Raw genomic sequence first — 15203 nt, 5'->3', positions numbered from 1 at the left:
CCACCTAAGTTGATTTGGAGCACTGCCGCTTTTGGAGAGTGCCTGATATCCCCCAGACCCCAATTTCTCCTATTCAAAAACAAGCTGTATTCTTGAATTGGAAACTGTCACGTGCAAATTTTAAGCAAATATTTAACCCTCAAAATGCGACTAGTTAGTCCTCCAGGTATGTATGTTGGAGATGCACCCATTAGCCCCAGTCAAGTTACAAACCTGTCTAAAGGGCAATGCTGAAAAATCATTTGTGCAGGAACAATAATTTTGCTTCACACCTGTTGCAACTGCGCTGCTGATATAGTCATCACTGTCTACTCGGATAAGAGATGGTCTCTATGGAAACCAATGAAAAATATCTATTGTGTGTATCTTTATCCCACTTAATCATTGCTTCAAGGGAATGTGTGCATTCTCTTCAGTGGCTAGACAGATCCCTCCTTCCAGGTCCCAAGGGCTTTTCTAGATAATCACTTTCTAGTGTAACAAATATGCAATTATCATTAATTTTTTTGCATGGGATCTAGACTACCTCCCATCAGGATGTGCTTCTTTTGAGAGAGATTGCATTTTCCTCAGCATTCAAACAGCAATGTGCTATTGGTAGGCAAATGTGATTCACCCAGCAGAACCATTGCCACTGGAATGCTATGTGGAATGTGGTTGCACAAATGCCGTTGGTGCCTATCTAATAAACCTGTGATGTCACTGATCAGGACTGTGTTAGCAGACTGCACAGTAGGCAGAGAAAGGTGAGGTGTAGGAGCTTGAGTTGAGATCGTACATGGGAGAGAGAAACAAACTTAAACTCAGAGTCTTGGTTAGAAAAGGAAACGAGTTCTTTATTGTGTGAACTCCATACATGATTGGAGAGATGAAAGATAGCTCCCTATCTAGGCATCTAGTCTAAGGATGCCAATAAATGGTGGGATGGGAGGTCCTGGTGGAAGATGGAGGAAAGATACAGAGTGTGACAATGAGAGGAAGATGAGGTGTCACAAAGAGGAAGTCCCTGAGAATAGCATTCTATGAATCAAAGGGTAGTGCCAGGGCAGTAAAGAGCAAAGTGTAAACAGATCCATGACCTCTCTTTCTCTTTGGTTTGCCCTCTTCTGAAACAGACGGACATCTAGGACCATAAGAATGCTGTTTCCCTTCTTCCTCTTCTCTCCACCATAGGAATTTATTTTATTTATTTGTGTCATTTATAGTCCGCCTTTCTCATTGAGATTCAAGGCAGATTACACAGTGTGAGATTAGTACAGTCAGTATCAAGGACAATTCTTCATGGTATTTCTTGTTGAGCTGCTATAACCCCATGCTCATTCTTTTTCGTGGCACTTTTCTTGCCTTTTGTTCTAGGAACAAATTCCGTTCCCCCCGCAGTCCTCTCTCAGTAATGATGAAAGTAAGGCTACATTTCCCCTCCTGGAACTCCTATAAAGTTTTGTCCATATTTTCACTTCACATTGAATATGCTCCCTTCTTGAAGAATGGAACAGAAAGATCTAGGGAGACAACAACCATTTCCACAGCCCTGCCATTTCCCTAATAAGTTCCAAAGGAGCATGAGAATGACTCTTCTTTGGCAGGAAGACTTGCGGCATGGTGACTAGCCAGTCTGTTCTGAGTTCAAAAGCACTTTTTTTTACTTCTTAGGATCACTTCCAGTTACTGCATATAATGGAAATTATCAGTGGAATGTATGCCCCTCCAGTGTTTTGAGTCCTACTGTTTATGTTAGACTACATTGTTATATTTTGGGCTACTCTGGTAAGACAACTAGAATGTCTTAAAACAACTTTAATACGAACAGCAACTAAATTATTTTGTGCAGCAGTCTGTAACCCTTTGTGGCGGAACTAAGGTCAAGTGATTTTAGGTATTTTAGGGCATATTCACAGATTACCAGTTCCTTAATACTATTAAATATAAGCGAATTTCTCTAAACTGTAAAAATTATCACTACATACATAATTTCCTCTAGTTAACATTCAGAACTAAGGTAATATACTGGTTGGAATGCTGGATTTGACCAGAGTTTGAATCCTTGCTTGGGGTACAAAGTTCATTGAGTGATCTTTGTTCAGTCATACACTTTCAACTTAGCCTACTTCAAAGATGTGTTGTGAAAGAAACAATGGGACAAACCATCTTGAGCTTCCAGGAGGAAGGGTGGAGTATAAATGTATAATATCTCTGACTCTTTGAAGGAAGGAACAAATGAGAACTTGATTTTCTGATTCCATTGGGTGATCTACTTTGGGACATAACTTATCACCAATAATTTATCTAATTATACTTAGAGGAAGTATACACCAGAGAGGACACAGCTAATAAATAAATCAGTTTTATTCAGAAACAATATATATATTTATACAAGTTCTGAGTCACTTGAAAATAATATAGATTGTTGCCATGGCACTAGAAATTTTACATTGCAAGGCAAGGGGGAGGGGAAGGAAGAATAAAGAGGGAGACAATTTTCTCTGTTATAGACTTCTACATAGACATGAAGTTACCCCTAATCTTTTGTCACCTGTCAGACTGCAGGTTGAACATTCATTTGATGCCACTCTGGCTTGCAACTTCAACTAGTACACAAGCCAGGTATTTACATATATACAGAATATGAGGTATAATATAATATGGAGGTGTAATATATTCGAGGGCTGGTATGGAATATCTTTAACACACATTGTGTACAGTGTCAATATTACCAAGTCTGATATCTTTCCCTCTCAGCTACACAAACACACATATACTCACACAAAACAATGCACATTCATGTCTGAGGTAATTTTTTAAAAAATGTCTATCTTCAGTGCACACAGCTGCCCCAGTACACCAAGTTTTTTTTTTAAAGTGCTTCAGTCAGGGGACTTCTAGCTAAGCATAAGCAAGAATTAGGAAGCTGTTGCATGTCATTGTATCCCACTTCCTACTTTCGATGGCTCTCTGTTCTGGTGAATAGGCACAAACCTTTGCCACATGGCTGAGGCATAGACAACCACTTATTCTACTCAAATGACCGTCTGTTCTGAGCAGAGAACTATCCCAGGCTCAAGGAAAAAAGTCATTGTTGCTAAAGGGAAGGGGGGGGGGAATACCACAGATCTCAAGAACCATGTCAGGCCACGATAAAATCTCAAATTTGGTTTTAATGATAAATTGGGTCTCATTTTGTCCTTCTTCTTCTCAATAGGAATTCTGCTGTGAAGAAATGAGTCAGCTTGACAGGAGGACAACTATTCATTGATATTTTATATTCATGAAATGAAACTCCCACCATTGGACTTTGGAAGACAGTTGCACCCCAAATAAAACTTTGTGCCTTACTATTTATATGATTCGCTGAGAGAGCCCCTAGTGTCAGAAATCCCTTGGCTATTTGAAACCATTTATACACACAGGCAGGCCAGTCACATGCATTTTTACTCCATAATAATTCCTATCATATTCAATAGGGCTTACTCCCAGCTAAGTCCTTTTTCCAAATATGCCTGCACTGGATTGCAGCCAGTGTGAGAAAGCTGGTATGGGATATGAGAGATATCCACTGTGGATGTGAACATCAGAGCATAATACAGAGTATATATAGTATGGTTGTTGGAGGCATATGGGATTTGGAGTGTATATATAATAAAATATCCCAAGGCTATGTAACAGAAAATCATATGAAACAAAGTCACATGAAGCCGTAAGGTGTGCTTTTTTTTTTTTTACAGTACAACAATTTCAATTACTGTACACATTATCAAACTGGAAAGCAGCTGGCATTTCCAGATCATACTTGTAGATTAACTCAGATTTCTGTTAAAACAAACAACTTGCCATCTGGTGTTGCTTGGAAAACAAAAACCAAATGAATACTATGATACAAAGGGACATTTGCATTGATGCTATGAAAAATTGCCACTGCCACAAAAAGTGCATTTTTTTCCTGACCATCCAACAAACTGGACTTTTAAAAAACCCAGACAGACCCACTTTAGGACAAATCAAATCCATACAACGGTGTTACGGAATTGTCTTGGAATGTACCATCAGTCCATTGCCCCAAGATAAGAAGCTGAATTGAATCTTATGTCTGAAGGAAGGAAAATGATACAGATTTCTCTCCTTGTCGGCAGTGACTGTGCACTGTATGATGGGAACTTAGGCAACTCAAGCAGGCCAGATCCAACCAGTACTAATTCCTTCTATACAACTGAGCTTTGGCCTTCTTTGTACACCAAGACTCTCCAGAAGAGATAAGAACACACAAGAAGAGTAATTACCAAAAAGAATGAAGGACCTAGTCACAGGTACTGTAGGTACCCCTACCTGGAATCTTCAAGTATTTACAATACTACCCTTTAAAATATTTCTTTATATTGGTGGTGTGGTATTCTTTACCAAGTGATTTCAAGCATGAGACTCATAATTGTCCTCTACTGTCACCACTTGGGACCTATGAATAAGGACTTTGTCCAACCAACCACTTTCTTTAAGGCACTACACATACACTACATAACAGACTATCTGAAAGAACCCTTTTTTATTGGATTGTGCATTTCTCTCTTTCCCTTGTTTGTCCTTCTCTGAGGACTTTGGATTTGATGTATTTCAGGTCACTGTTGACACTGGGTCTGCGAGCGAAGGGGGAGATCATGCCATAGGCATCTGTCTCTTTGACCCTGTGCATCTTAAAGGACTTTTGGTGGAAGGCATCGCCATACTGGACAGAGATCTTTCTGTGGAGGGCAGGACTCATCTCATGGGGCAGCTTGGCCATGCTGAAGAGGACGTAGAACATCTCATTCACGTTAGTGTTCTTCTTGGCTGAAACTTCAAAGTAAGCACAGTTCTCGTCGCTAGAAACAAGTTTCTCAGCTTCATCAGAACGCACCTGGCGGTAGAGTTCACTGTGATCGTTCTTGTTGCCACAGATCACCATGGGGAGATCAGCTGTTTCCTTGGTCTTGTTTTTCAGGCAAGATTTGACTTCAAGGATCTGCTTCTGGAGTCTCTTGACCTCATCAAAGGATTCTCTGTTGTCCAGACTGAAGACTAGGATGAAAACATCCCCTGTAATGTGCCCACAACAGAAAAATGAAGTGTTACAATTTGATTGTATCTTGGATATTCTGTTGTGTAACCAAAACATTCAGATAAACATGAATCTGGGCAATCAGAGTTCTATTTGCAGATGTTTAGGAAGTTATCAGCACATATAAGAACCAACTGTGTATTTTTATACCAAGTAATTTAGTAAAATAGTCTTATGCTAAATCGCAGGGCTGCTATACTTGTTTTGTGCCAAATCCACCCTCCACTCTTTTTATTTTTGGGGAGGGATGGAGGAAGTTATCTTATTTCCTCTCTAATAATTTCCACTTCAACTGAAAATCTGTGCAGCTACAACATATCCTCTGCCTTGTCCAGTTAAGCTGACTTTCTTTGTTCTCTAGCTCAGCCACCCTTGCTCTGTCTGTTATGCTTCTTTGAACATCTCCAGCCCATTTCCCATTCTTGGATCAATCTCAGCTTCACTTTTCACAGCTTCTCTCCAATATGTCAGTCCTGATTCATTGTACCTATGCCTCCAACTACATCTTTAATATTAGGTGCTCAGTTCTATAGCTTATCTCACAGTCTTTGCACCCACACCCATTTCCCCAGTTTCTATCTTCTAGCTCCATTCAGTTACCTGTCCTCCATCTGACTGTTCCACTCACCATTTCTTAGCCTTTGCAGTTTCTAGATATCACATTACCTAGATCCTAACCTAGGAAAGTTAGGAGAGAGCTCATGTGCCTTTAGTTGTTATATATAAGGGAGACTGTGAGTTGATGAAGCTTCTCTAACCATACTGCAGCCATGGTAAGAATACTAATGAGTTACAAGAAATGCAAATATGGAAAATAACAGCATGAAACTTGCTAATCTGCTCTGTTGGGTAATGATAATCAAGATTTGGTTGCTGTGTTTTCTTTACCACCTTCTTTTGTTTGAGCAACACCCTCTGGAATGAGTAATTCTGCAGTCATGTGTGTATTAGATAACGTTCTGCTTTCCCTTTTCAAGTAACCATTTGGAAGGGACTCTTGCTAGCAGGAAACCTTGACCCCTCCGATGTGCAAAAAGAAGTGGGACTTGAGTTTAAGACCTAGAGCCACTTAGCTCGGAACATCTGAAAAAGAAGCTAGCATTTTAGACTTGGATGATCTAGAAAATCTATCTCCTCTACACCATTTGTTCCACTAGAAAAAGGCCAGCACATGTTGCAGAGAAATACTGAAATACTTAAAAATTCTTGTGCATGAGACGAGCAATCCACCACCACCCAATCTCATACAGTGTGGACACAAGAATAACCTAGAGACTTATCCCCAAGTTTTGCTAGTAAGAATCACCCTGCAACATTTGTGTATTAGCAAGGAGATGAAAAGGAGTCCACACAGCTGCTGATTTTTTTCTGAATGAGATGCAGAGTGCAAATATAAGTGCAGAATTTTCAATGGGATATATATTCTTATATTGAGAAATTCTGTACTCAGATTGCTAACCCCTAACAGTTCATGGGTTATCACAGCACTTTGAGTTGCTCCTCCTTATCTAGCTTATTCAAGTCCCTAACAATCCAAACATCTTCGTCCCATTTATAGTCTCTCTGTGGATTATTGAGGTGCACCCAGTAGACCTAATCTGGTCTGCTTTGCTGTTCTGTGCCCCATGTTTAAAAAGTTTAATGCACAGGATCGCCCAATAGAAATGAGCCACAAGTCACAGAGGTGGATACATGCTGATTCAGGTATGGGAAAGTCAGACATGGCATTGTAGCTGAAAGAAAGGAAAAAACTGAAGACCCCTTTGCATTAAATTAAACATTGATTTAAATTAGTTTTGCATTTTTGGCTCTCAGTCTCACCTAATAAATATTTAAGAATCCATAGTTGGGGTCTCAAGAGTTACTTCAGGTGCACCTAAGAGTTTTCTGCACTCACTGGGATTTTTCTATTCCTTCTCACTGCTTTCATTAATTCATTCCTATGTCTTACTACAAACTGCACCTGAATTTCTCCCTTTCAATAGCTATTGTGGCTTTGTTGTTCAGGAAACAGAAAGTCAAACTCCTCGTGGGTGCAAGGAGATAGCAGAGATACAGTTTGGATCCTGGGCTTTCTACGTTGGTCACATATTGGAGATTGAGCACAGAGTTGTTTGGAGCAAAATTTTGCCTGTTGCTTTCAGCCTTACACAAATGGCCAAACCAAAATTTCCTCCCCTAAAGAGGATTGTAGAGTCTATGGGCCTACTTGAATAGCTTATAACAGCCCTAACATAGACATGAGCAGTCTTCTAACCTGTGAGAATGGAAAGTCTCCTCATGGCAGGGAATGGATGATTCCCGGAAGTATCCAGGATGTCGAGCTGATACATGTCACCACGAATGTTGTAGACTTTGCGGTGAAAATCCTCAATGGTGGGCGTATACTGGTCTTCAAAGCGGCCATTGAGAAAACGTGAGACAATGGAGCTTTTGCCCACCCGGGAGGCTCCCAGCACGACCATGCGGTATGAGTTCTTGGCTGGAACATTCAAGGTACAGTTCCCACTGGACATAGTCTTCATCATTGCTTTGAGCTAAAGGGATACACACACACAAAAGAAGAGTTTCATCCTCAACATCAAAAACAGTATCAGTAACAACACATAGAGAACAGGAGAGAGGCTCAAGAAGTGAAATGACAGAACAGCAAGGACAGAAGAGAAATGGATAGCAACAAAAAATCAAGAAACACTGGAATATTCCCTGTGGCTTGGATTAGCAGAACAAAACCCACTGAGGGCTCAACACATGTCATTTTGAAATTTTCTGGAGCAATGAGATCTGATATTTTCTTACACAGGTAATTCTTTGGGGCATTTTTATTCTCAGGAATAACTTGTGAGCCAAGACTCTATGGAGGAAAAGGGTGGGTGGATTGCTGTATGGAAGGTGTACATTGGCATCCTTTCCTGTGTAATGGCAGGTAGAAGGAACACATTGTCCTTTGTTAATCACCATGTTCCACAGGAGGTAGTTGTAGTTGTGTGAGTGTAATAATATAATAATAATAACAACAGTTGATTTATATACCGCCCTTCAGGACAACACCCACTCAGAGCAGTTTGCAAAGTGTGTTATTATCATCTTCATGACAATCACTCTGTGAGGTGGGTGGGGCTGAGAGAGCTCCAAGAAGCTGTGACTGACCCAAGGTCACTCAGCTGGTTTCAAGGGGAGGAGTGAGGAATCAAACCCGTTTCTCCAGATTAGAGTCCTGCTGCTCTTAACCACTACACCAAACTGGTTCCCTATAATAAGATTTTTTTTTAAAAAAAGTGATTTCTCCTACTCCTACTCCTACTCACTTAGGTTTAAGAACTGGGATAAATGGCTTAAGTAGTTGCAAGTCAAAAAAGATAAGCAATAGTAAAATTTGCACCACCAAATGATTATAAGACTAGATTTCCAAAACCTGTATTTTGGGTGATTAAAAAAAAAGGTTCACTACCAAAGAAAGTTCTGCCACTAACGTGAATTGGAGGTGAATTGCAAAACCCTCCTGGTGTCTCACAAGGGATTCTGCTTTGCTGAGCAAAAATAGTACATAGCTGTTTCAGTCCATGGAGAAATTCCAAAAACAGCAGACTGGTGCTAATAAAAAGTTGTTTTGCTGGAAGATAGCTAGTCAGGAAAGGATCTTGTATTGAATAATAATAATAATAATAATAATAATAATAATAATAATAATACACTGAAAAATTGGCAGTTTATATACACAAGCTATTGCCTTTGCCTGGCTCGTGCGATTCCTACGCAGAGAGTCTTGGGTGAAGTAAGGAACGAGAGAGTAGCACTTTCTTACATAATCAAAGTGAAAGCATGCCAGTTGCTAAAACTACAGGGAGTCTAGAGGTTTCAACCACATTTCTCATCCACTAAACACTCGGCAGTGACTAAAATTGAGAAGCATAGGCGATACCCTGTAAGGAAATGTCATAATAGAGTAGTTTTGCCAGGACCTCATTGTTTTTGAATAAGATCTTATGAAAGACAATTGAGTACCTAGCGTGCTCTTTATTTAGAAATTGTTTATGTAATATGGGTTATATATATTCTCACAGGCCACTGTTATGTATCCAGACCTGGCCATCCATCCTTTTCTTTGTAATCTTGTTTAAGAAAGGAAAACTTTAAAGCAGTTTAATTCATTTTCTAATTTTCGAAAGTATCAACAGATAAACATTGTGGGGAAAAGCAGCCTTAGGGCACCTCCCTTGAAAACATATGAACCAACACATGCTTTGTTCTGTAATCCTGAGCGAGAACAGAATGTTTAGTAGACTTGCCAATCTCCAGGTGGGGCCTGGAGATCACCCAGAATTACAGATGATCTCAGCTACATGGATCTGTTCCCTTGGAGAAAGTGGTTGCTTTGGAGGGTGAACTCTATGGCATTATACCTTACTGAGGTGGTCCCTCCCTTCCTCAAACCCCACCCTTCCCAGGCTCCACCCCCAAATCTCCAGGAATGTCCCAACCTGGATGTGACAACCCTAATGTTTAGTCATGCCTAGTATAGTGCTGTATAAAAATATAGAGGAGGGGAAGCTCTGGGGAAATAGAGACATTATTCTGGAGTAAATTAGATTCAAGCAGCGTAGTCTGAACTGATCTAAATGCACCCTTATAGGAAAATAAATTCCATTGAAATCAATGGCAGCATTTCATACAATCCTGGTCCTAGCATAAGCAAGAGGCAGCCATTTCAGCAGGAGATTCTGAGCATCATTAAGTTGATCGAGTAAGATATCTCCCCCTTTAAGTGGCGAGTGCCCCCCTACAAACCTTATTAAAATGAACGGCAACTATGCAAAAGCACTATTGTGCTTTTACACACCTTCTGTCTGTGTGGAACCTCCCACTGAAGTGTCATCCGTGTTCACAGATGAGATGGGGTGCCATCTGCATTATCTCTCTCTTGGACCAAAATGTCTTGGGTCAGCCCTGATTTGGAAGTGTCCCCAAAAGACGTCTTGTTACCATAAAGAAAGCCTCTACATCAGCCAGTGGTTCCAACAGGCCCCAATTTAGACCATACTGAGCCACAATCAGAAAATTGATGTGTAGTATCAACATACCAGACCATTTTCTTGAGTTAAAGAATCCAGGCAGCCCAAAATACAATGTCAAATTGCCCCAGGGCTCAAACTGAATTCATCCCAATAACAAAAAGCTTGCTGAAGATCTCTTCTCCCCCACTGGCAAAACCAGATCCCTTCTATGCAACTGGTGGTGATTATTTGTCTCTGAAATAATATTTGAAGATAACTTCTTTCTAATTCACACGCTGTGGAGTCCACAGGTTGGTTCTAGGTTATCCAGCCTCTATCAGATGTGACGGTCAGAAGTGAGAATCTCACTACATGACATGAATTACATGAGGATGCTCAAGTGAAGGGAGACACAATGTTAGCTGGGAAGGGTGGTTAAAAAGAGAGAGCTGAAGGCTCTGTCAGTTTCAATTCTCTAGAGCCTGCAAAGATCACTCCTCAGAGGATTTGTTTATTTCCTCTTCACCTTCCCAAAGGCTCTGTCAATTTCACCTCCACTTAGGGTAGGTGAAGAGGAATGTAGGTGTTGAGGAGAACTTGCAACTCCTGGCTGACTCTGAAATCTGACAAAGGATGAGGACTCAATCTGGGTACACTGTAAAGTGTGAATTGATTAAACGCTCTCTCTTAAAAAAGGAGAGAGCCCTTTTGTTTGAGACACATAATATATTTAGTATAGGGTGCAATTTTTTTTATAATTTGTTCTCCACGTGCTGAGGAACTCATTTTCCCCTGTTCTTTCCAAAATGCTTGTGTGTGTACAGTGCCATCAAGTCATCTCAATTGTTTACAGCACAGCAAATACACAATCATCACAATCTAGCCAGGGAAGCCATCTTCCATGTAAGTAGCCAATGTGGAGATGCATATCCACCTTTGTATTGCAATACTTCTTTGGACAGTAATGAACCAACATGTGTCTTCACATTGTAATAATTATAATATTATAAATCTTGTTGCCCACCCTGAGCCTGCTTGTGGGGAGGGCAGGCTAGAGATGCAATAAATTAAATTAAATTAAATTAAATTAATTCATGGCAATGGAAATGTGCATGCCCATGCGGAGCTGCTATGCACGGCTGCATGTGCTGTCAAGTTACAACCATGTTATGGTGATTCCAACAAAAAGCTTTCAGAGCCAGTGAGAAGCAGAGGTGGTTTGCCTTTGTCTTCCTCTGTAGAATCTTGCAACTCTACTAGTTACTTGTAATTAGTCTGGGACCAGTGCATGAACTTGGGGGAAAGTCAAGTTATGCTTGGCAGCCCATTCCTAAAGTGTTTACTTGGAAGTTGGTCCCATTGAGTTCAGCGGGCTTACAGAGAACCCTGCTGGATCAGCCTAGAATGACTAGGCTGACTTACCAGTCAATATGCTTTAGATGACACTTCCACTCTAAGCGCTTAGCCGAGTGCTTCAGTGTTCTTCAGACTGAAACCACTTATTACCCACAACAAGAACGACAACTGTTCAAGCTTTCAAAAGCAGATATATCAATTAAGTCACCTGAAATGTCAGTGTTATGTAACATTAGGACACTGACAATTTTCCTCGTTCCTGTTCCTCTGGTCTACTGTGCAAAAGGAACCAGAGGCAGGCAGACAGAAGGGCTACTGCCCCTGTCCCAGTTGCAAATCTGTCCACCTCCATGATCTCATTGGCCTAGGGAGCAGGCACTAAATATAGCTGCACCTTTGACAAGACTCTTCCCATCATTATGAAAGTTGGAAAGATGGTAAAAGCAGGAAATAGAAGCTGTTCTGATCTTGTTGGTGGCATTAATAGATCTTGGAACTTCCTTCAGTGTCTCTGGCTGGTCGGGACTTCTTTGAAAGGCTGACTGCAGCAAACACTTGTTTGTTAACATGTATGTCGTTGGCAGCACTTCCTTGTTGGGTGTATGCTGGGTTGCAAACCCAGCTTTGCCTTTGAAGTACATGTGAAATGGCTCTGTAGACATTCTGTGAACTCCCAGTTCTCCCAAAGACAACTTCCCTATCTAAGGATACAAGGCTTTGCAAACTTACTTGGGGGTTAGCACCATTAAATCCAGCACTTCTGAGTAAAAGTGCTTAGGATCAGTTACAGCAAAATCCTAAACAGAGTTACACCCTTCTAAGCTAATTTACTTCAATGGACACACAGAGACATAACCTGCTTAGGACTGCACTGCAAGTAAAACACCAAACTCTCTAACAAAATTTGCTTCACTGCATTTTAGTAGGACGTTTAGCCTTCCTTTTAACAAAGTACTTTATCCCTGATTTGTCTTCATGCACTCATATGGTGTCATAGATGCACTCATATGGCTTCATGTACTCATATAAGAAGCCAGAGGATGAAGAGTATGATTTGGATGGAGGGCTCTAATAAATCAAAGGTCTTTAAAAAAACTATTATCCAAAAACAAACTCAGTTCAATTGCAACAATTAATTAATGCTTTGCGTATTATTGAGAAGGCACCTTAATTTACCCAGTTTGTATGCAGTGTAAATATAGATGTCCTATATAATCACAATTAATTTTATATCCCATCTTTCCAGATTTGGACACCCTAATGTTACAGACACACTTCAGATCACTAATAGTATGCTGTATTGTTATTAATCTATATTGCCTCTTTGCAGTCTAATACAATTTGTGTGTTGCGTTTCCAAGCTCCTTGGTTTTCCTTTTTGGCACTCTCTGTAAATTCGTCTTACAGAGGTACAGTTAAGTTGAATGTCTAGTCCAAGGTCAAACAAGTCAATAACCTAATGCTGGAACTTGGTAATCAAATTCAGGTTTTTTTTAAAAATTGCATGCAATATTCACACTCTAGCCATTGAACCGCTCTGCCTATTTGATTAGTAGTAACATACATATCTATTCAACAAGCGGAGGCATCGTGGTAAGAGTCAGAGATACAACTTCTTTCCAAGCTATTTATATTTTTGTTTTCTTCGCATTCACCTTAAGATACCCTTGAGAATCTCATTCTATGCGCCTGGTTATTGGCCCTAAAATAGCTTCTGGCCATTCCCTCTGGTTTTGCTTTTTGGGCTATGCATGGCAGATTTGATTCCTTCAGCACTTCGGTTTCTGCTGCTATTAATCTTTTAATTGCCTCCACCGAAACGCTGGAGCAACGTGTGATGCGTACTTCAGAACATTGGCCTTTCATGCACCATGCAGACTCTGTCTTTACTTGCTGTTTCTCACATTGGAGCAGTTTTTCTCTGACTCATAAAAATCCCCTTTTTTGCCTCACCAAAAGCCCTTTGTGTGTAGTGTGTGTGTGTGTGTGTGTGCGTGTGTGTGTGTGCGCGTGCGTAATGCATTGTAAAGATGAATGACAAAGTCTTGTCCATCTACTAAGTATAAGAAAATCAACAGAAAGACAGCAAGTGATGCAGAGAAACTACTTTCACTCAAGCTGAATTTATACTTTTGCTTTTACAGTAATGGAAGTTTTAATGTTACGCGTGTTGATCGTTTCCTGCTTGTGCCTTCAATCCCTTGAATTGATTTAAGGCAATATATTAGCCCATACTGAACAATACTTTGACTGTACTTTCTTGCAAGCTAATATTTTGGAAAGTTTTCGTTCTTGCTATCTGTTTGATTGGGGAAACTGAGGCACAGTTAGACTGTGATGACTGTAAGGTCAGTGAACTGGTCAGAGGCTGGTTTAATTGCTGGCAAGATTAGTACATACCCATGTCCCCTCCCCTTTTCTGAAGCCTTTCAGCTTTATATTTCATAGACTTTTAATATTAAATCCATCAGAAGATCATTGGGTCCTGAAATGTTACGTTTTTTGGTCTTGATGCTTTATGTTTTCTTAAGGATCAACAGAGGTTTCAAATTCCATGCGAAGTGTGCCTTAAATTGCACCCTGCCTCCTCAATTCCAGACCAGTATGAGAGATATCACAACTAGCACACAAAAAATAAAGCTGACCCAGGTATAGAGAACTGACATATAGTTAGACAACCTGTGCCAAAGCCCTGCCTCTCGCAGCTTTCCTGTCTCTTTGTTTCCTTTGCCCAGGTGCTGGATTTCACCTCCTCTACCTTTGATCATCTCCCGGGCACCTGAAACCAACAAACGACTGTCCCATTGCCTGTAAACACAAGCTCGGTCACTTTCTTTACTATCCTTAGTTGGACAGGATAGAAAGACAGAGAGAGTAAAGCACACCAAATTATGTGGAACAGACCTGTCCTAGGATACACACTCCTTGAATCCCTTTCCTTTAAAAATGCATCTAGGCAATTTGTGATCTGGGGCTAGAGCCCGTCACTTACCTTTCCTCTCCTTGGAAAGCAAGTCCCGGATCCTTGTGCACGCAGCAAGGCTGACTCCGTGGACTGCCAGCAAGCGCTGCTGCAGCGATGAGCTCTTGCTTTCTGCCCAACTCACTGGTTTCTTCACACGTGGCCTCAGGGCAACAAGGCTTGCAGTGGCTGCTTCTCCGTACGGAGAGCTTCTACCAAATCAGAAGGGACGCATGGCTCCAAGTTGGGTCTGCAGTTCACCTTTCGCGTCTAGCTTCTGAAGAGGTGTGTGAGATCTCTTCGCAGTGCCTTCAGTTCACTCCAAAACTGAGCGAAGAGTCTCCCCCTCAGGCATGTACCATTGTCTTTCTTGTAACCGGCGATTCAGAAAACTCCTTTTGGTGGAAGAGGGGGGCTCTGGTGCGACATCTATCCATAGAAACTGGTGGGTACATCTCCCTGACTTATGCCCTTTCTTGTGCGGCTCCCTGGAGGTAAAGGCAAGTGGATGAAGAGGGCTAGAAGGCTCTCTCTCTCGCTCTCTCTCTCTCTCTCTCAAAAAAGAAAAGCAGAAACTTGAAAGTCACTCTCTGACTCTCCTTGAAAAAATAAACATAGAAGATGAATGCAGGGTTTGGTTTAATGTGTTTGACCACAAAAGCGATCTCTCTCTCTCTCACTGTGCCTCTGCCTTTCTCACAGCAACTGGTCAATTCCAGTTTCCTTTTGTAGAACTCACACAGATAATTGCCTCCCTGTCAGTGTCTGTAGTTGGCAATTGTCCTTTAACAAGGGGGTGGGATCT

General features: G+C 41.0%; 1 protein-coding gene across 1 annotated transcript; it reads right to left on the bottom strand.

Annotated features, from left to right (window-relative positions):
* Nucleotides 1-4462: 4462 nt before the first annotated feature.
* On the bottom strand, nucleotides 4463-14834 carry RASD2 (RASD family member 2). Its single transcript, XM_054989035.1, has 3 exons — nucleotides 14429-14834; nucleotides 7344-7623; nucleotides 4463-5064 (listed from the first exon to the last, which is right to left on the bottom strand). The coding sequence occupies exons 2-3, from the start codon at nucleotides 7612-7614 to the stop codon at nucleotides 4535-4537; spliced, it is 801 nt and encodes a 266-aa protein (XP_054845010.1). The 5' UTR covers nucleotides 7615-7623; nucleotides 14429-14834; the 3' UTR covers nucleotides 4463-4534.
* Nucleotides 14835-15203: the final 369 nt, after the last annotated feature.

This window comes from Eublepharis macularius, chromosome 9 (genome assembly GCF_028583425.1).
Source record: "Eublepharis macularius isolate TG4126 chromosome 9, MPM_Emac_v1.0, whole genome shotgun sequence".
NCBI classification, from domain to species: domain Eukaryota; kingdom Metazoa; phylum Chordata; class Lepidosauria; order Squamata; family Eublepharidae; genus Eublepharis; species Eublepharis macularius.
This window is presented reverse-complemented; position numbering and strand designations above follow the sequence as displayed.

Bases quoted from the DNA above. Each gene is read 5' to 3' on its own strand.
- RASD2 (XM_054989035.1), bottom strand. From the start codon at position 7,614: ATGATGAAGACTATGTCCAGTGGGAACTGTACCTTGAATGTTCCAGCC. The intron at 5,065-7,343 runs GTTAGAAGACTG...GGCACATTACAG, and splicing joins GAGACTTTCCATTCTCACAG to GGGATGTTTTCATCCTAGTC.